The sequence below is a fragment of the Ursus americanus genome, chromosome 2 (assembly GCF_024610735.1).
Source record: "Ursus americanus isolate L20-20 chromosome 2, mUrsAme1.1.p, whole genome shotgun sequence".
NCBI lineage: Eukaryota > Metazoa > Chordata > Mammalia > Carnivora > Ursidae > Ursus > Ursus americanus.
Genome location: NC_142128.1, coordinates 4,390,809 through 4,412,020, shown reverse-complemented (window position 1 = coordinate 4,412,020; position 21,212 = coordinate 4,390,809). Strand labels below are relative to the sequence as shown.

At 49.9% G+C, this 21,212-nt stretch overlaps 1 protein-coding gene across 1 annotated transcript; it reads left to right on the top strand.

Annotated features, from left to right (window-relative positions):
* Window positions 1-17,059: 17,059 nt before the first annotated feature.
* On the top strand, window positions 17,060-18,037 carry LOC123802578 (olfactory receptor 10AC1-like). The gene has a single exon (XM_045813414.2). The coding sequence runs from the start codon at window positions 17,060-17,062 to the stop codon at window positions 18,035-18,037; it is 978 nt and encodes a 325-aa protein (XP_045669370.1).
* Window positions 18,038-21,212: the final 3,175 nt, after the last annotated feature.

Sequence of the window (21,212 nt, the reverse complement as noted above, 5' to 3'; positions counted from 1 at the left end):
CCACACAGAGGAGCAGGGGCCCTGGCCCCTTTTCCAGCTAGCACCAGAAAGCCCCTTCTGGAGCCCAACCTGTTCTCCTTCACCAGGTACTCAAGCTGAAGGAGACAGAGGGCCGTGGGCCATCGCAAATCAAGTTCCTCACTCTGGCTGTCCTCCTGGGTTATGAGCCCCAAAGCCCCGGAGGCTGGCCTGCGGCTCTGTGAGAAGCCTCCACGGCTACAGGCCATCTGCCACAGGCTTCTTAAAGGGGGTCTGCCCTGAAGGGAGACCTGGGGCCTCCCTCAGTTCAAACAGCCCACCCCCAAGACCCACTTGAGGCTCATCAGCAGCCGTTGGGTCTGGGGGTGGGCTCCAGAGCACTGGCAGGGGACAGACATGTACCCTTACCAGACCCCATCCCCAGCTCCATTTAGAAATAAAGTCCTTTCTTACAGTCAGCTGTGCTGTTTCCTTTCAGGGCTGATCCCCAACGCCTGGCCAACTAAAAATAATTTCTGCTACTAATTTACAAGCTCCCGTGGCAGCAACATGATGGCTAATGCTTACCAGAGAGTGTGGCTTGCACGTAGTTCTCAAAAATATTTTGTCGTTACAAATAGGCATACACAGTTGAGTCCACTGTGTGCTGTCTGGAGGGTGCTGCTCCGTGACTCTCCAGCTCAAGCTCCCACTTCAATATTGCCTAAAGGGGTGATCACATTGGACTGTTTAAAAATACTAGAGTCCTATTGTCTTAATGCTGAAATTGAAGAAAACAACACACGGAGATGGGTTGGTGAGAAGAAATGGGTCATTCGTAGTGGGGGACCTCTACCTCTGTTCAGAGGTGAAGAAGCACTATTTGTTCAAATAAGTTTTGAGGTTTAAGTGATGACATATTCCTCTTTGGTTCTGTGTTCTGGTGGCTGTGGGTGTGTCTGGGCCCTATGGCAACATGGGCACGGCCAGCTGTACTCCAGCCTGTGAGGGTCCCGGCCATTGTCTGGATGGGTCCCTGCTTGATCTGAGCCAGAGGAGCTGGCCCACAATGCATCTGCCTTTAGCAGATTGGTGGAGCCAGGTGGATGTGGGGGCATCGAGAAAGGGAGCAGGGGGCTGAGCTGGAGGCCAGAGAGGTCAGGACCATGCTGATAGGGTGGGTCTGGCATAAAGCCAGATGGGTGGGCCAGATGGCAATTATAAACTGGGCTCAAGGGCATCTGGGTGGCTCAGTCGGTTAAGCATCTGACACTTGATCTCAGCTCAGGTCTTGATCTCAGGGTCGTGAATTCAAGCCCCACGTTGGGCTCCGTGCTGCACATGGAGCCTACTTAAAAAAACAAACAAAACAAAAAACTGGCCCCAGGCAGGGCTCAGGGGGCAAAGCTGTTGGAGGAGCAGCTGCACCAGGAACCCAAGTGAGCATACCTGATGGAGATATCAATCAGCAAGAAATGGCACCCTACTGGTGCAGGGGGAGCCTACAGGATGGTTGCTGTGCCCTATTTTCAAGCCACAGTGTGACTCAGTTTACTCTTCGGCTTGTCTATGGGACCCCAGGCCAATGGAACCATCCAATCAAAGGGCAGCTGCTTCTGCTAACATATTCCTATCCAGTATCAGCAGGACCTGGTATTGGGACCCTCTATATCCTTAGGGCCTGTGTCTCAAATCTCCAGACAGGTGCGTCCAGCTGCTGGTTCAGTCTCTGTGCTGGGACTTTGCTCATGCTTTTCCACTGCCTGGAATGCCATCTCTGTTTTCCTCCCTTCAGCTGTTAGGATGGAAAAGCATGAGACATCATTACAGAGCCCATAGAACATTATTATGAACATTCTATGCCAGTAAGCTTGAAAATCTGGATAAAACAGGCAAGTTTCTAGAAAATACAACTTACTGAAACTGACACAAGAAATGGAATCTACAGTTTAAAATCTTTCCATCAAAAACTCTGCAGACTCAGCTCACCTCAGTAGCAAATCGTTCTTAACACTTTAGAAAAATATTAATGGCAATCTTACATAAACTCCTCCAGAGAATAGAAAATGTGTGTTAGGAAACCAGAATAGCCTTGTTGCAAAACCTGAAAAGTGAATTTTGAGAAAGGAACGATTTCAGTTCAATCTCTCAAAAACACAGGTGCAAAGATCTTAAGGTATTAGAATGAATCACCGTCCTAAGAACAAGTGTGGGAATGGTGACTTGATTAGGTAGAAAAGCTCAGCCATGAGTTGCTGGCCAAGAGCTGTGCATGCATGTGTACGTGCTTGCTTTCAAGAGGAAGGGGAAGAGGTTTGGGGTTTGGTCAGCAGCAGAGAAATGGCTTTCCATGAGGCGAGGGTGTACCCAGGTCCTCCCATGGTATCGGGGTCTCTGGGCTGGCTGCTGCCCATGGCCTGGGTTCGTGTCTCCTCAGAGTCCTGGGCTCTGAGCACTTTGGTTCTGACCTGGGGTTAGGGGCAACCTGCAGGCTCAGGTCCCTCAGGGTCTGAGACGTGAAGGTGGAGGCTTGAGGACCAGAATGCAGGAATGCTGGGAACAGCTAGCACATTCTGTGTGTGGCAGCAACCTCAGCAATGGGGAAGTGGGGGGAGGGGCTGCTCACTGTGGCAGCCAGTTCATCCTGATGATATAACTCCTGTTCACATCCAGACCCATGCCTGCAAATTGTGTGGGTAATGAAAGGTGAGGGGTCCCTGAAGCCACACAGGGAGGACCCTAAAGGTCTTTTCCTCCTCAGGACCTGCCCTCAGGATCCTTCATTCTGGGAAAAGCAGGAGCTGAGATAAAGGTCTTGGGGAAAGAAGGGGACCCCTTTCTCACTGATGTCATAGACCAGCCCCAAGACAGGGATGGAGACAGAGTTTCAGACACAGGACTATGTCAGGGACACCTCTGTGTCACCCCCAGGTCAGTCTGCCCTGTAGAGAATTTCAGAGCCCCTATAGGGGATGAACTGGACCAGGGGCTGAGGGGGAGTGGCTGGTGTCCCCCACCGGTAGTACCACTTAGGGCTTTGAGAAACATAGGGAAGAATTGGGAGCCCAAGGAGGCTCCTCCAGCTGGAGAACATTCACAGCACAGGAGTAAAACAGAGTGACCTTGTTCCCAACGAGACACGTAGCCACTCTAGAGAATCAGGGTAAGGTCCAGTGTGGGGGGGTGGGTGTGCAGTGCGGAACGAGAGTGTAGGCACAGACACATGGCTCCTGTCCTGCCACAGGGGAGTCTCTGATGCAATGTGACAGCTCCCCGTCAAAATCTGGGTCTCCATTTCCCCAGCTGTAAAATGAGAACGGCAGTAGCACCTCCCACAAAAAGGGGACTCCCATCCTCTTAGGTTGCCACCTTGGATCAGGGGTGTGGAGCTTGGGCTTGTGAAAAAATGTTCTAAACAACTCTTTGTCATCGATGGCTTGGCATCTGTTGGTTACAGGACCAAACTACTGGCTAACGTTGTTTACATCTCTGTGGCCTGGCTCTTGAAGGTGCTCAGAAATCATGCTGCAGACCCTCTGTTCACACACCTTAACATCTGTGTTTCTCTTCTTGTGAGTCAAAAACATCTGTTTTTTCCCCACACTAGGAATGAAGGCTTGGTCCCACTTCCTCTCTCTCCCTCTCTCCCTGTTCCTGCACGTGGGGTGGCTTCGTGTGGTCAGCTCTGCTTGGCACAACGTTCCTCTGTTTTCGGGGAGCTCCCCACCCTCATCCTTTCAGCAAATGCCCTCCTGCCCTTGCCTGGGAGGACGGTGCTCCCTCTCTAACCTGATGGAATCTCTGGCTCTCTTTCCACCAGGAAAACATGACATTTTTTGAAATTCCAGTTTATAGGGACAAGTACCAAATTTCCTTTTGAGAAAGTTACACTCCCACCAACTGTGTGTGAGAAAGCTTGTTTCCTCTCATCTTTGTCAGCTCTGGATTCAGAAACTTCAAACGTATTTTGGTCAATACTTTTGCAAAAGCAAAATATTGCACTTCAATTTTTTTTCCATTTATTGAATCAAGAGTAAACCTAAGGGGACAGGCCCTTCCATAATGGAAGAATAAGGGCCTCTGAAAATCTGTCCCATCAAAGCAACAAAACATTGATGAAAACAAGGGTCATAATCAACTTTTCCAGAACTTTGGAAATTGACCAAAGGCTCAGAACAATTTGTGGAGACCTTATTCAAGAAAAATGGGTGAATATAAGAACAGTGAACTTTGGGGCATGTAAATTTGCCCTATTTGCATCCCTCTCTCCCCAGCTCTGGGGTAGCCTTGAAAACTAGCGGCCTCTGAAACATAGCCCCAGTGAAAAGCAGCAGCCTAGCAGCCACTGGAGGGACCAAATGGGCTGAAGATTCCCAGAAGCTCCATCCCCAGGGAATTGTCAAAACTTGGCCTGTATGGCAGCTCCCCAAAAAAGCCTCATCTGTAGGAACTGTCTTTATTTTCCCTGATTATGAGTTTACTGTGGGAGTAAAGCCCTATCCCTGGGGCATTTGTCAAAACCAATTAGTGGCCTTTTAATTACATTGTAGCAATCTGGGGTGATGATACCAGTTGAGGCAAACAAGAGGCTGGCCAAGAACTTAAAAGGAAAATTTGGGGGAAGAGAAGCTCTGACTTACTGCCCCTTGCCTAAGAGGTCATGCACACATCCAGCAAGTACCATGGAGAGCGTTAGTCTCACATCTGCTTGGCCTTGAGACTCTGAGCAAGCAGGAAGCAAAGGCTGGGGCAGAGTTGATTGCTGGGCAGTGAGGGTGGCCCCACATGCAAGGGGCCCCTTGACAAAGCCTGGGAGACTTAGGAGTTTAAGGCATGTATGGAAAGCTCTGTCCAACCATTACCTAAAAACTAGGATAACTGAGCAAAGGCTTCACACAACAAAGAATACAGACTTTACAGAATTAGTCAAAGAAAATCATCAAACAGCACAGCAACAAAGAGCAAAAACTCTGAGGAGGGGGAAGGAAATCCATTGCCACACTATGTTATTTAAAATGGCCAGTTTTATGTAAAAAAGAAAGAGATACATACAAAGAAACAGAAAAGCGTGGCCTATACACATACAATTAAAAACCAGTCAATAAATACTGGCCCCGAGAAATCCCAGATGTTGGACAAAGTAGACAAAGACTTCAAACAAGTGATTATAAATATGTTTAAGTAAATTATAAAATCTCTGTTGATGGGTTTATAAGATATAATTTGTATGACGATAATAGCACATACAAATGTAGGGAGAGAACATACACGTGTATTGGAGGCGTGTTTTTGTATACTATTAAAGTTAGGTTGGTATTAATCCAGGCTAGATTGTTTTAAATTAAGATGTTAAATCAGGGGGCGCCTGGGTGGCTCAGTTGGTTAAGTGTGCCTTCGGCTCAGGTCATGATCTCAGGGTCCTGGGATTGAGCCCCATGCCGGGCTCCCCAGTTGCGGGGAGTCTTCTTCTCCCTCTCCCTCTGCCCCTCCCCCCTGCCCATGCTCGTGCTCTCTCTCTCCCTCCCTCTCTCAAAATAAATAAAATCTTAAAAAAAAAAAAGGTAAGCCCAAAATATATGTAGTAAAGGAAACAAGGAAATTAAAATGGTACACTAGAAAAGATCTATTTAATATAAAAGAGGGCAATAATGGAGAAATAAAGGAATAAAAAAGATATAAGGCATACAGAAAACAAATAAGAAAATCGTAGAACTAAGTCTCTCCTTAGTTACTTTGAATATTAATGGATTAAACCCTTTGATCACAAGGCAGAGACTGGCAGAATGGATTAAAAATGATCCAGGGGTACCTGGGTGGCTCAGGCGGTTAAGAGTCTGATTCTTGATTTAGGCTCAGGTCACGATCTCCAGGTCATGAGATGGGGCCTGCATTGGGCTCCATGATCAGGGTGGAGTCGGCTTGAGACTCTCTCCTTCTCCCTCTGTCCCTCCCCCCTGCTCACAATCTCTCTCAGATGAATGAATCTTTAAAAAAAAAAAAGATCCAACTATATGCCGTCTGCAAGATTATCACTTTATTTTTTTAAATATTTTGTTTATTAGAGAGAGAAGAGTGAGAGAGAGCATGAGTTGGGGGGATGGGGGTGGGAGGGTGGAGGGAGAGGGAGAGGGAGAAGCAGGCTCCTTGCTGAGCAGGGAGCTCGACGCAGGGCTTGATCCCAGGACCCTGGGATCATGACCTGAGATGAAGGCAGACACTTAACTGACTGAGCCACCCAGGTGCCCCCAAGATTATCACTTTAGATTGAAAGACAAGAAATGCATGAAAGGATGAGAAAAGATGTACCATGCAAACAATAATAAAAGATAAGTGGAGTGACTAGACCGTAGCAGACAAAATAGGCTTTGTGACAAAAAAAAATTACTAGAGATTAAGAAGAATATTTTATAATGATAAAAAGTTTGATCCATCAGGAATGCATATGATTATAAACATATATACACCTAACAACAGAGCCCCGAAATATCTGGAGAAAAACTGGTCAAAGAAAAAATCAAAAAGGAAATCAGTATTTTGAATCAAATGAAAAAAATTTAAAAAACAATGTATAAAATTTTGTGGGACGTGGTTAAAACAGTGTTTAGAGGGGAATAGCAATAAATGTCTATGTTGGGAAAGATCAAAGGTCTAAAGCTCGTAATGCCAGCTTCCACCTCATCATGCTAGAAAAAGCAGCTCAGATTCACCAAAAGGAAGAAGAAGAAACGAAATAATACATGAAGAGAAATCAATCAAATAGGAAACATAATGGAGAAAAAAATAGTTGAGAAAGTTGATGAAATTAAAACTTGATCCTTTGAGAAGATCAATAAAAATAGCCTAGCCAGATTAATTAGGAAAACAAGAGAGAAGCACAATTGATCACTGTGCACAGAAACTACAGATACTTAAATTTGTGAACAACTTTATGCCAGTATATCCAGCAATTCAGACACACGGGACAAAGTACTCAAATGACTCAAAGTTCACTTGAGCTTGTTTATCATTCATTAAATAGGGGAAGTTCCTCTCTCTCTCTGGTTTGCTGGGAATTTTTATCAGGGATAGATGTAGGATTTAGTCATATGCTTTTCCTGAATCTATTGAGGTGAGCGTGTGACTCTGTTTCTCCACATTTTACCTGATTTTGGTAATTTGTTTCTCCTTTTTTTCCTGGTCAGTCTCACTGGAGATTTATCAATCTTCTTGCTCTTCTCAAAAAATAAAATTGTGGTTTCATTCATCTTTCCTGTTGTTTTAGTTTTTCCATTTTGGTGATTTCTGCTCTGATCTTTATTTTATTCCTTTCTCGTGCTTGCTTTGTATTTAATTCACTATTCCTTTTCCAGTTTCTTAAGGTGGAAGCTGAGTGGTTTGAGATCTTTTTTTCCAACCTAGGAACTTGGTACTATAATTTTCTCTCTAACACAGCAGTGGGCAAACAACCATGGACCAGTCAACAAATGCAGCCCACCACATCGTCTTGTACCTCCCCTAACTTAAGAATGCCTTTATGTTTTTAAATGGTTGAGAAAAAGCAAAAGAAAAATAATATATCGTGACACATGAAAATTCTGCCAAGTTCAAATTTCAGTGTCCATAAATAAAGTGTTACTGGAGTAAGCATGATCACTCACTCCCATGTGGCTGCATTGGCACTATCATGGCGGACTCAAGCAGGTGCAACAAAGAAGATGAGTTGCAACAGAGACCACGTATATCTGTTCTGCAAAAGAGGAAAAGTGACTTCAAATACTGTACTTTTAAGACCCGGTGGAGTGAAGATTATTTTGCCATTGATTTAGATGGCAAAGCATTGTGTTGGCCATAGCAAACCATAGCTCTGCTAGAGAGTACGATAGACATTGGCCTTACCAGACTGGATATTCATCATCACTTTCCCAGCTCACAGGAGAGCAACAGTCAGAAACATTAGAAAGCTTAAAAAAGGTGATCTCATCACATCAGAATTTCTTCACAAATATAAAAATGAGGTTTGGGGCGCCTGGGTGGCTCAGTCAGATAAGCATCTGACTGTTGATTTCTGCTCAGGTCATGATCTCAGGGTCATGGGATCAAGCCCCAAGTCAGGCTCTGAGCTCAGTGGAGAGTCTGCTTCGGGATTCTCTCTCTCCCTTTCCCTTGGCCCCTCCTCCTGATCTCTCTTTCAAATAAATAAATAAAATCTTTTTTTTTTTTTAAAGAGGCTGAAATGAAACTGAGTTTCTGAGTGGCCCATTCATTAGCCAAGCAAGGAAAGCCACCTACCTAATGGTGAGTTAATTAAATTATGATGGAGACAGCTGGGGGGAAATGTGTGCAGAGAAGAGAAACATATTCTGAGATGTTTGGCCTTTTGGTGAGAAGAAGAGTCAAGGACATCGAGAGCAACATCAATAGTCAATTTCAAAACAAGGCAAGTGACTTTGAGTGGTTTTCCTTGTCCCTCAGTGAATTGACAGCTGTTACTGATACCTCCCAGGTGGTTCATTTTTTGAGAGGCCAATGCCAAGTTTGACGTGATTGAAGAGTTAGCCTCCACGGATATCAAGAAACAACTACAGGTGAGGATATTTTCAAAGCTCAAGTTTAAAAGAGCAAATGATGCTCACAGTTGACACTACTGATGGATAACACACGAGAGGTTGAAATAGCTTTCAAAGAGTACCTCCTGATAAGGCAGTTAATAACCACAGACTTGAAATACCTTCTGTCTTGGCAAGCTTGGTACATTCCTCAAACGTGTCCTCCTCCTGCTCTACAGATATTTTCGCCAACATCGATTGCCATGCATCATGGAAGATTCACTGCTTGACGAATTCTTTCAGCTTTTGTACATCCAGAAATTCCAGAAATTTTTACATGTCTCCTTTCTTGAAAGATATTTTCACTGCGTACAGACCTTTTTTTTTTTCCTTTTTAAGTCCTTTAAAGCTGTTCCTCCACTGTTTTCAGGTTTGCTGACAAGAAGTTGGCGATCACTCCTACCTTTATTCCTCTGTATAGAATGCATCTTTTTATTTAGATTTTTTTTATATTTTCTTTTTGCCCCTGACTTTAAGCTCTTTCATTGTTTTCTTCATGTTTCTTGTGCTCAGAGTTCGTGGAGCTTCTTAGATACATGGATTTGGTTTTCATTAAATTTGGGAGTTCGGGGATCATTGTTTCTTCAGATCTTTTCCTGCGTCCTCCTCTCCTTTTCTCCTTTTCAGATTCCAATTGCACATTCATTATATTCATTGACTTTGTCCCACAACTTCCCCATTCTTTCCTATCTGTATTTAATTTCGGATAGCTTCCATTGCGATGTCTTCAGTTGAGTTCACTAATCTCTCCTGCATTGTCTCCACACGGTGTATGTTTCATTTGGACCCGGCTGTTTTCTCCTCCAGAAGTTCGTCCCCCTTTTAAGTATTCCCCATCTCTCCTGGGCGTGACCAATCTTTCTTCTAGCTTCCAGAACGTATGGAATACAGTTGTGATAACCCTCCCAGTGCCCTTGTCTACTAAATCTGTTATCTGCGTCGTTTCTGGATTGGTTCTGATTGGTTTCTCATGTCATTGTGAGTCATGTTTTCTTGCTTCTATGCATTCCGGGTAATTTTTTTAAAATCACAGATCCCACTTACAGAAAGATAGTTTGTTATTCTCCATAGCTAATCTCTCGGGGTTTCCTGCTGAACCTACAAACCAGTGAAATCGTTCTCTCTGATACCGTTCATCCATCTCCATGAAGACAGTGTTCTGAGCCCCTTGCTAGTTCATAGCTGATCAGTGCCCCCCTCAACATGTTCAAACTAGAGTCACTGTTTCCAGACTATCAGCCGTGTTTACTTATTCCTTTCCCTTTTTAATAAATTTAAATCCCTGCTCCCCCCCCCTTTTTTTTTTTTTTTGCTTATTTAGGACTCAGCCCATGGTTTTGATCTCTACACAAGTAAACAGCATGCTGATGGTTAATTATATGTCTTTACATTTTTCTTTGACACCAGACACAAGAGAATAGGTATTTTAGGATTCCAAAACAAGCAAAACTAATACAAGGTGCTAAAAAAAATATTCTCCCTTAGGGAAGAGGGAAGACAATGGTAGGGTGGGGGACTGAGGAGGGTCTCTGGAATTCTGGCAATGTTGTTTTTTCACTTTGTGAAAATTCAATTGTACTATTATTCTGCGTAGTTTTCTGTAAGTCCATCGTATGTCACTTATAATGTTTATTTTTTAAATGATGACTAACATCTGGTAAAAATAACATTGGATTCCTACCCCACATCTTAGGGGGTAAATTACATATTGATTAAGCACTTCATTGTTAAAATAAAATCAGACCACAAATGTTTGAGAAGAAAAGGTGGAGAAATAATTTTTATTTTTGAAGAGTGTTTCAAGCATGATGTGCAACCCAGAAGCTACAAAAGAAAATATTGATGAATCCGACTACATTGAAATGAAACAATTCTCCACGGCAAAACGCATCATAAACAACATCAGAAAACACAGAGTGAGCCAGGAGAAAGATTTACAATTCCTACTATAGGCAAGTTGATTCCTTTAATGTGATTATTAAAAATGGCTTATAATCAATAAGAAGCTCCAAGAGCCACAGGCAAATAGAAAATATGGGAAAGAAAAAGAATATGAATGAACAGTCCAAAAAATACGAATGTCTTTTAAAATAGGAAAAGAGGGTCAGCTTCACTTACAGAGAAGTACAAATTAAAACTAATGCTGAGACACCTCATTTCTACCAAATTGAGGACAATCTGACAGCACTGTGTTCGTGAAGGTGTGGGGGACGAGCAGGTGTTTTCATATATTCCAGATGGGAGCACTTAATGCTATAATAAAGTTGGAAAGTAACATGTGAATAACTAACAAAATAACTGAGACAATTTAAAATGCACAACCCCGGGGCACCTGGGTGGCTCAGTCAGTTAAGCATCTGCCTTCAGCTTGGGTCATGATCCCAGAGTCCTGGGATCAAGTCCTGCATTGGGCTCCCTGGTCAGCGGGGAAACTGCTTCCCCTCTCCCTCTGCGCCTCCCTCAACTTGTACTCTCTCTCTCAAATAAATAATCTTAAAAAAAAGAAATAAAATGCACAAACCCACTGACCCTAATTGCACACATGCCAAATACCATGTAGATAAAGAAGGATATTTATTTCAGTATTGGTTGTAATGGCCAAAGATCAGAAACCATCTAAATGTCCTTCAATAGGGACTTGTTCAGTAAGTGACGGTGTCAGGAGTTACCTGGGTGGCTCTGTCAGTTAAGCTTCCGACTCTTGTTTTCAGCTCAGCTCGTGATCTCAGGGTCACGGGATTGAGCCTGCATTGGACTCTGTGCTCCATGGAGAGTCTGCTTGAAGATTCTCTCTCTCCCTCTCCCTCTGTCCTCCCTCGTCCCACCCCACTCGCACTCGCTGTCTCTCTAAAATAAATAAACCTTTTTTTTTTAAAGTAGCAAGTAACACACATGTGCATACTATCCCGTGTATACCTAGAATATCTCTGTGAGGAGAAACGGATCTGATAAAGGCCATTGCCTCTGGGTGCGTTTAGAGGCAGGGTTCTTGGGGCAGACGATTCTTTTACACTCTTAGAATGTTGAACCAGGTATTTGAGATTTTAAAAAGTAAACAAAATTAATGCCTAAAATAGTTAAGAAGACTATGTAGCAAATAGAAAACAGGTGTAGGGGCGCCTGGGCGGCACAGCGGTTAAGCGTCTGCCTTCGGCTCAGGGCGTTATGGGATCGAGCCCCACATCAGGCTCCTCTGCTGTGAGCCTGCTTCTTCCTCTCCCACTCCCCCTGCTTGTGTTCCCTCTCTTGCTGGCTGTCTCTATCTCTGTTGAATAAATAAATAAATAAATAAATAAATAATCTTTTTTTAAAAAAAAGAAAAAACAGGTGTAATTAAGCGTTAAATGGGAACAGCATTGTTTTGCAGTGCTGTGGTCATCTCTGCAATTGGGCAGTGAGAACGTGGGAAGTCTGTGTTGTTGAGTTTGGTTGCTCGGCACTTTGGGGTATTTTCCAGTGACGGTGGTGGTGGTGGTGGAGAAGGTGCCTACCCCCATCCATTCCACCAGTCGCCCCGTTCTGAGATCCAGAGTGCTGGCCACCCTTAGTTCAAACTTTGGGGAAATGTGGAGAGGGCAGGTACATTCCCCATCCCAGTTTACCCCCAGCTCCTGCTGCATTCCCTCCATCCCTGCAGGAGGTGGTGGCCTCCATCCCCTTGGCCCAGAAGTTTCCAACTCTCCCAGGACACCCCAGTTCAGATTTCCCAAGTCGTCCTCCCCGCTCATCCCTCAGCCCCCAGCCTTCTGAGACCGCCGTGCTCCTCAGGTTCCGCGGTGCGGGGCCAAGATCACTAACGAGACCCTGGGGCTTTGGATGAAGCCAGCCCCCTAAGTGGGCCCTGGGAAACCTATTAAGTCACTCTTTGCTTACCGCGGGCGTCCCTGGGAATAGAGGCGGAGATCACGGGAGAAGAGGGGGAACGATATGGTGTAGCTGGGCTGCCCCCCATTTCCTACAAAGTCCTGCAGTCCGCTGCTACTTTCTGATTTGTATCCACAGAGGAACTGCTATTTGATCTGGGCTGTGAAGAATAAGTAGCTTTCCAGGTGGGGAAGGACGCTCTGATGTGGAGAAGGTGTGCACGGTCAGGGAGAGGTGGGAGATGGTGGCACGTGCAGGCTGCTGGGTGGCTCGTAGGGAAGGCATGGGCAGGAGATGGGGGGACCAACAAGGCCCGTGGGGTCCATGTCGCGATGGCCGGAACTTGCCCTGCTTCCACCCAGGATTCGGGTCACCTGCTCAGCACAGGCTGGATTTCTCCCCTCGCAGGCATCGCCACTGGGACTCATATTCCCTCCTCTCTCCGGGGTAGCAGGGTGTGAGCAAGGCGGCCGGCCAGCCCAGATGCTGAGGATTTAATTCAGGCTGCAGTTTGGGGTCTGGTGGCCCTGAGTCTGGCTTGAATGAATGAGTTTTCAAAGTTTGGTCTCTTTTCTCCGGGGATGCCACGGAAGATGGGAAGTGAGTGCCAGGGACTGAGTGCAAAGCCGCTGTTGGAATTCACCAGCTAAAACCCACGTTTGCAGTAGGGCAGAAATCCTGCGGGGAGAGGGTCTCAGGTCCAGAAGGCTGGGAGACATAGGAGACTCTTCTCTGTTCTCTGTCTCGTCTCTGTCTGTCTGTCTCTCCGTGTCTCTGTTTCTCTGTCTCTGTCTCTTTCTCCCTTTCTGTCTGTCCTTCTCTTTCTCTTTCTCCCTCTCTGTCTCTGTCTCTCTCTGGGTCTCTGTTAGCCCAGAGCCTGATGCACCCCCTGGGGTGGGGATGTTCTGCCAAGGGCCACGTGTCTTCCCTCCCGCTCTGCCTGCCGCTGCCCTCAGCAGTCCCCTCTGTCTGTCCCTCCTCATGTGCCTCGTTCTGTTTCCCCATCTCTGAATCTGCGTCGTTCTCTCTCCTGCAGCCCCATTTCCGTTTCCCCCTCGCCTGGGTGGGGAAGGACCCACAGACAAGGCAGATAGGGAAGAGCATGGACTTTAAAATCAGACAGACCTGGGGACCTCTAGCTAAGGGAGATGCTGTGTGACTCCCCCAAGTCTCAGCTCCCCCATCTGTAAATTAACAGTAATAGTGACGTGTCTGTCTCACAGCACCTCTCAAAGATCCAATAATCTGTGCATGGGGCGCGTTTAGAGCACGCCGTCAGGGCTGGACCCGTGGCAGTGATTGTCACATAGGGGTCGTCACTGTGGTTCCGCTCACCCCCACCCCCGCCCCTCGGCGTTTGGAGGGAATGCAGGGCTGTTGCCAACAAAGGGAAGTTGGGGGCGCTGTCAGCATCCCCGGGCAACTTTCCAGAAGGCCTTGGCAGAAGAGCTGCGGGGAGGATTTGGGGAAGAGGAACCAAGGGCGGCACTTGCAGGCTTCAGGGTCTTGGCTTCAGGGCACAGAGGCCAGGTGACACTGGTCTGTAGCCCACCTCTGCCTCCCCAGTTGCCGCGAGTCCCTCCCCTCCCTCCCACTCGCTGTCTGATCTCCAGAGAGCTTCAGCCAGGGCAGGATGTCACCCACACGCGGGGAGCAGGAAGCACAGGACAGGACTAAGCATGTGTTGATATGTTGGTGGTCTGTTCCATATGGTTCCTGCATGTAGGGAGGGCTGTGCCAGGGGCTTTCCGGACGCGCTGCTGGCCCATTGTCACGACCAAGGAGGCTGCTGGTGCCTCGTGAGATTCATACTCGGAGCTGTCCCTGCTGGTCAGTGAGACAGCTGAGACAGAACGGGTGTGTGTGAACCCCAAGGCCTGTTTGTGCCACTGGCCATCCTGGCTCCAAGAGACACACAGGATGGGCTCCTGCTAGGGGGAGAACTATAACATTACATCCCGGGGCCACAGGGCCTGCGACGCCCATCAAGGGGGAGAGATGAAGAATTGGAGTCCCACTGGGAGGTGGGACTAGAAACGAAGCTCCTGACTCAACCCCGGGCACCCCTGTTATCTGAGGCCACCCCAGAGCCAGGTGGTGGGACAGAAGGCACCCCCTGTGCCCTGCACACTGTGCACACACGCACACACACACGTGCACACACGCGCGCACACACTGGCATGGCTGGAAAGAGCTGTTTTGATATGTACGCTGGTCTGAGGCTCTTCGAAGATCCGTAAATGGATGCCAACCGTTAGGCCTTGTCTAAGCCTCCCTTACCGATGTAGCGTTCGAGATTCACCGATGCCCTTCGAACTCCTTTCTGGGCTCTTGAAACATCAAAATACCTTTAAAAAACAGTTTACCTTGGGCATCCGAGCATAACCACACACGCAACTTGCAGTAGAACCATACGATATCAGAACTTGAAGAAACTCTAAAGGTCGTCTGGTCCAACTCTCCTCTCCCAGGTGAGGAAACAGGCTGATACATGGTGGCCCGCTCGCCCGCCCACAGCAGATGGTCAGGGACGGGGTCACGGCTCACAGGGCGGTGGCCATCGGCATGGGCTCTGCAGAAATGGCTTCGATGCACCAGCAGCCTCCTGTGAGGAGAGGGAGCACCGTTAAACAGGAAGGAGCCGCCGGAGGGTGGATGGGCGGGGGGTTCGGTGGGGCCTGAGGGACATCCACCGTGTGGTTACGCACGTGGGGGCCGGGAGGCAGCCATTCGGTCTGGCCAGCTGAGGCTCCTCGGGGACGGTGAGCTTGAATGAGGCTTCCGAGGGGTGTGGTTTTAAGGACTTGGGTGTATGAAGAGAAAGAGAAGAAGAGTATGCCTCTTAGTTGAGTGAATGAAGGGGACGGCAGGACCAGGATGGCAAGGCAGCCAGACGAACAGGCCTCTGGTAGTTTTGGGGGGCACTGGCCCTGAAGATGACCGAGAGCGTGGATCCCATCTCAGGTTGACAGCAGCACTGATGACAAATGCTGAGGAGCACTTTAAGGGAAGAACCAACAGAAGGTGGAGACAACTGTCTGTCATCAAGGGGTGAGGCCTCTCCAGGACCAGAAACTCAGGGACATCATAGGGACACAGACAGGAGGCAAACATTTGGGAGAAATGGGGATTAATTCCCTCGCTTACAGTAATTCAGCAAACAACAGATGTGACTCAAACCTTCCATTCCAAGAGCCTGAGTTTAGTGGAGTTGCCATGACAATCATGGGATGAGAGGGTGACACCGGGAGGCAGGGGTCCTCACCCACACATAGCGTGTGACGTCAGCTCAGCTCTTCCCCGTAGGTGATGTGGGGACTGCAGGGCGTCCCAGGAACACCCGCCCCCCGTGTGCAGGGGCAGGTCTGCTCAGGACAGGCAAGTCATCCACTCCACGTGGAGCCCATGGTGCCAGCGTGCAGCAGGAGACAAAGCCGGAAGTCACACTGAAGGGGACTTCAGATATAACCCCGGGGACAAAGAAGGGAGAGTTAAGCCAAGAATTATCATCTGTTGTCTGGAGGGCCGTTCAGGTGGGCGGTGCTGGAGGCAGGAGGGCTGGCTGGGGTGCACTGTGATCACTGAGGGGAGAGAAAGCTGGAGAGGTGAGAGAAGAGGGAAGCGCTCCCAGAGGTGTGTGGTGCACCTGCCCAGTCGTCCTGCAAGGCCCAGGTGGGGGGCTCATCCACAATGACTTCTAACTTCGGAGCTGGGCCTGGGACTGGCTCCATCCACAGAAGGTCGAGGAAGTTTCCTCGAGAAATGATGCAGTAGTTCGGGACAGGTTGAATTGGAAGTGTGGGCGGGGCGTGTGGCTGGCAGTGCTGAGGGTCTTCAGCTCAGAGAAGGGAGTGGGTCTGTGTGGGGCTGAATGTCACAGCTTGGGCCGTGGGCATGGGTGTTGCAGCTCACGAACGCTGCTGTCCACCATAATAAGGAGCAGGTGCGCGTCTTCCCGGGATGGAATCAGAGAGAATGGACAGGCCCAGGATGACCATGGGGGTGTCCTGAGTCCAGCTAAGGGGAGAGCTGGAAAACATAAGACCAAAGACAATGGCCAGGGCAGGCGAGGACAGGAGGGCGTGTGATCTATCCACAGAGAGCCGGGAGTGTGATCTCCCTGGGACGGGCAAGTGCAGGCGGTAGGACAGGCCTCTGTGGACGGGAGATTCCAGTGCTGCTCCAGCCCCTCACTCTTGGGTCCCAGGAGTGACCATCTCCATACCCCAGAACCAGCCGCTTAGGAAAGAGCCTGTCCCTTCAGAAATCTGACCCCTCAGGCCACTGTCCACTCAGCTGTCCATCCCCACCTTCCTCCTTGAAGGCCGGCCCCTTGGGTGCAGGGGCTGTGGGCTCCGCGAACGCTGGACAGACCTGGGGGCTGGGTGGACAAGTGTGCAGAGACACCCGGGTACCTGGAAGAGCACAGGGCATGGAGGCCAGAGGGAGAGCGGACGATGGCTCCAGACATCTGAATTCCTGGGGGGACACTGGGCTGGGGGCAACAGGGGGCAGAGAGTGCTGGCTTGGGGACAAAGCCCTCTGTCCCTGGTGGAGGGGGGTGTGGGGGCCGTCTGTGTGTTTTCTGGGAGGGATGTGTCACCGCGACCCTCGTCTCTGGCCTGCACGCCTGTCATCCCACAGGTCCCGACATGAGCCCCTGGCCTGAGTCAAACTGGACCACCCCACAGGAGTTCGTGATCCTGGGTTTCTCCGGGTGGCCCCAGGGGCTGCGGCTGCTGCTCTTTACCTTCCTCCTGCCACTCTATCTGGCCACACTGGCGGGAAACCTGCTTATCCTGGGCCTGGCTGTCGTGGACCCTGCCCTGCACACTCCCATGTACTTCTTTCTGGGGGCACTGTCCACCGTGGAGGTGGCCTACACGCTCGTGCTGACCCCGCGCATGCTCGCTGGCTTCCTGCTGCCTCCGGGGAGCCAGGCCGTGGCCCGATCCACCTGCGCTGCCCAGATGGGCCTCTTTGTGGCGCTGGGAGGCTCTGAGTGCCTGCTGCTGGCTGCCATGGCCCTGGACCGCTACCTGGCCATCTGCCGCCCCCTCTACTACCCCCAGCTCATGACCACGGGGCTCTGCTGGTGCCTTCTCGCCTCCTGCTGTGTTGGGGGCTCTATCCTGGCCTTGGGGCTCACCACAGCCATTTTCCAGCTGCCCTTCTGCCAGGGGGGCTTAGTCAACCACGTCTTCTGTGACCTCCCGGCGGTGTTGGTGCTGGCCTGTGGGGACCGCCAGCTGCAGGAGCAGGTCCTGCTGGCAGCTTGCCTGCTGCTGCTGGTGCTGCCCCTGGCCCTGATCCTGCTGTCCTACACCAGGGTGCTGGTGGTCATCCTGGGTGTTGGGGGGCCTGCAGGCCGCCGAAAGGCTTTCAACACGGTGGCGTCGCACCTCACGGTGGCTGTGCTCCACTACGGCTGTGCCACGGCCATGTACGCCAGACCCCTGAGCAGTCGCTCCCTCGAGGAGGACAAGCTGGTCTCGCTCATCTACGTCAACCTCACACCGCTGCTCTACCCCGCCATCTACACGCTGCGGAATCGGGATGTGCAGGGTGCCCTGCAGCGGGTGGTCAGCGGCAGGACGCCAGGGACCGTCCACCAGGCTGACGTCAACTAACGGTGCGAGCCAGGTGGTGTCTGTCCTGAAATCTCCCTCACTGAGGGGAAAATCACCATTCCAGAGCCATCTGTAGCTCCCCAGGACGGGCTGAGTGTGGCATACGAGGACTACAAAATCGGACTGCAGCCTAGTTCTTTGGCATCTATGGACATTTCAAGCTGCATAGTCCTTGTTGGTGGCTGTGCGCTGTGAAATGTTCCGCAGCCCTTGTCTCTACCCAGTAGATGCCAGGAACACACCACCGCTCCCCCACAGTTGAGATGCTCAAAACTGTCAGCAGACATTGCCAAATGTCACCCGAGGGGTAAGGTCAGCCCTGGTTGAGAACAACTGCTCTGAATTCTGGCCACACAGTATCTTTTGAAGAGAAATGAGTACTCTTGTACAAGAAGTTTATGGCTGCATGACTGATAATAGACAAAAACTGAAAACAGGCCAAATGTTCATGAACATGGAATAGACACAAACATGGGGCGCCTGGGTGGCTCAGTCGGTGAAGTGTCCGACTCTTGATTTTGGCCCAAGTCATAATCTCAGGGTCGTGAGATCAAGCCCCCATGTTGGGCTCCATACTGGGTGTGGAGTCTGCTTAACATTCTCTCCCCCTACCTGCCCTGTCCTTCCCCTGCCCCACTCTCTCTTTCTCTTATAAAAAAAACCAAAAAACAAAAAATAGACACAAACAACTTGTGGCATATTCCTGTGACGGAATTCTACACAGCAACGAGAAAGAGAGCAGTCTTCCTGCAGGCAGACACAGACATAGTCCTGAGTATAAGAAGTGAGCCACAGAGAGTACATACCGAATGCCTCCCTGCTCGTAAGGGCCAACGACAGACTCATCTGTGATACCGTAACGGGGGTTACCCGGGAGAAGGGTCTGGGTTGGCACAGGCACTGGAGAAGTTCCACATTCTGATCTGGCTGGTACTGACATGGGTACACGTGTGTGCAGATCTTCATCAAGACACTTACTTCAGATCTGTGCACTTTGCTGTCTGTGAAATGAACTACAGCTGCTTCAGCTGTTGGCAAAGTAACGCAAGCCTCCGGGATTGCCCTGCCTTGGCTCATGCTGCTTTATGCCCCTGGTACACTCTCGCTCTCTTCCACCTGTGACATTGCCTTCCTCCTCGCAATGACAATGGCTGCGACTCCAAAATACAATTTCAGCATCTGCTTCATTTCCCGCTCACCTCCGCACGCCCCCCACGCAGCTATGCGGCCTGTTCTTCTAGTTCAAGATCCATGAACTTGGCGGTTCTTAATAAACATTTGATGGGAGGAACAAACCATAGACGAGCTTCTGGGTTGTGTGGGGGTCTCACGTGTGGGCTCCAGGCCCAGGGGCACAGCTCTGGAGTCCGACCAAGGGCAAGAATCTGATGATGGAGTCCTCCTCTGGGGACTGTTCTCAGTGTCAGAGCTGGCTGACAACCTCAGCCGGCAAATCCTTGGGCCCAACTTACCAATCAATGGAAGGAGCCTCGGAAGCAGCAGTCTTGTAACTTGACATCCTAACTACATTCAGAAAATTCCGCAGACCTGATTGTACCAGGGACAGAATCCCAGGGTCTGTGGGAGGGAACTTTTTGGAAAACATGCCCTGTAGAGAACCATTCAGACACCAGAAGTCTGAGAGGCAGAGTCCGTGCAGGGGGATCCTGCCTACCCGGCCTGTTGGCTGGAGAAGTGGCCCACCTCCGGGGGCTGCCTCGGAGCCCGGGAAGAAGGGAATACATGCAGGCCCCACGGGGCTTCAAGAATGGAGTCATCAACTCGTGACAGGGTCTCCGTCCGTCCGCCCGCCTGCCCACCCGCGCCACCTGCTTTCTCACCTTCTGTGTCTCCCTCAGGCCCGTGCTAGGAGGAGAACGGGATGCCCCGACACGCACAGAAAGTTCTGGCAGGAGGCACTGGATGCGCCACCCCCACCCCTCCCCGAATCCACCAGGTAGGAGAAGGTCTTGTATTCTTAAGAGGCCTGTGGCGCCTCATGTTCGGCCGTGTGTGGTTGTGCGCGGGGCTGACATTGCTCCAGCTGAGCTCCGGAGCTGGGGTTGGGCTCAGGAGGGGGCTCCACCAGCAGATGGCACCCCGTTGGAGTGGGAGCCACCACCAAGGAGACATTTGCACTTGACCAGCTGGCGGGCCTCCCTCAGGCAAAGCAGGAGCAGGTGTGGTGGATTTGGAGCCTGAGGCTGTCACCGGTTCATCTCAGGCGGGAGCAGGGTGCACCTGCATCTGCGGGCAGTAGCCCTGGGGCCCTGGGGCCCCGGGGCCCCGTGAACGGTGAGGCACAGTGGGCCCCTGGCTGCATCTCCGGGGGCAGGCCGCTGCTCAGGGCCGGTGTGAGCAGCTCAGCAGCCGGCTGGCCCTCCTCACCCCTCCTGCTGCACAAAGTCTTTTAGAATATTGCGAGTCTTGAGATGCGTAAAGTTTCGAGTTTGGGGTTCTTTTTTCATTTATTTATTGAGGTATAAGTGACACGTACCATGACATTAACTTCAGGTGTACAACAGGATTCTATAGATGCGTATATTGTCAAATGATCACAAGTATAGTTAACATCATCATCTCACATTTGCCACATTTTCCCTGTTGTGATGAGAACTTTTAAGATTTACTGTCTTAGTAGCTTTCAAACACATGATAGTTTCCAGTTTCAGATTCTGTATCATCCCCTGCTGATCTGACCTTACAGATTCTTACTGGAAAGATCCGCAGTGGATGTCCCCCTGCGGCCACTTCCCTCTCTGGGGTGTCCCAGTCGGCCTCCCCAGGACAGGAGCGACTCGCAGCACTGTGACTGTGACAGGCAGACCCCCAGATCCCCAGCCCTGGCGCATCAGCGCTCTGCAGGCTGACCAGCCCGGGGCCACGTCTCTGGGCTTTGACGTTAGCGAGGAGCTTGCTAACTTGCTCGGGCCAGGTGGGGCTTCAACTGTTGGCATTAGGCCACTAGATCCCATGCCACCATGTGCCAGGGGTGGGATCTGCAATATCCCACGGGGTCGAGGGACAAGGTACACAGCAACAGAGGGAGCGCAGGCCCTGGATCCTACCTTTGCAGGGAGCTGCACCTTCCCTGAGCATGAGGGCCCCATGGCACCAGTCAGGACTCGGAGTCCTGGGGCCACCTGTGAGAACAGCTGGGCAGGTGCTCAGAGTG

What these genes read in the sequence shown, in the direction of transcription:
- LOC123802578 (XM_045813414.2), top strand. Translation starts at nt 17,060, where the DNA reads ATGAGCCCCTGGCCTGAGTCAAACTGGACCACCCCACAGGAGTTCGTG.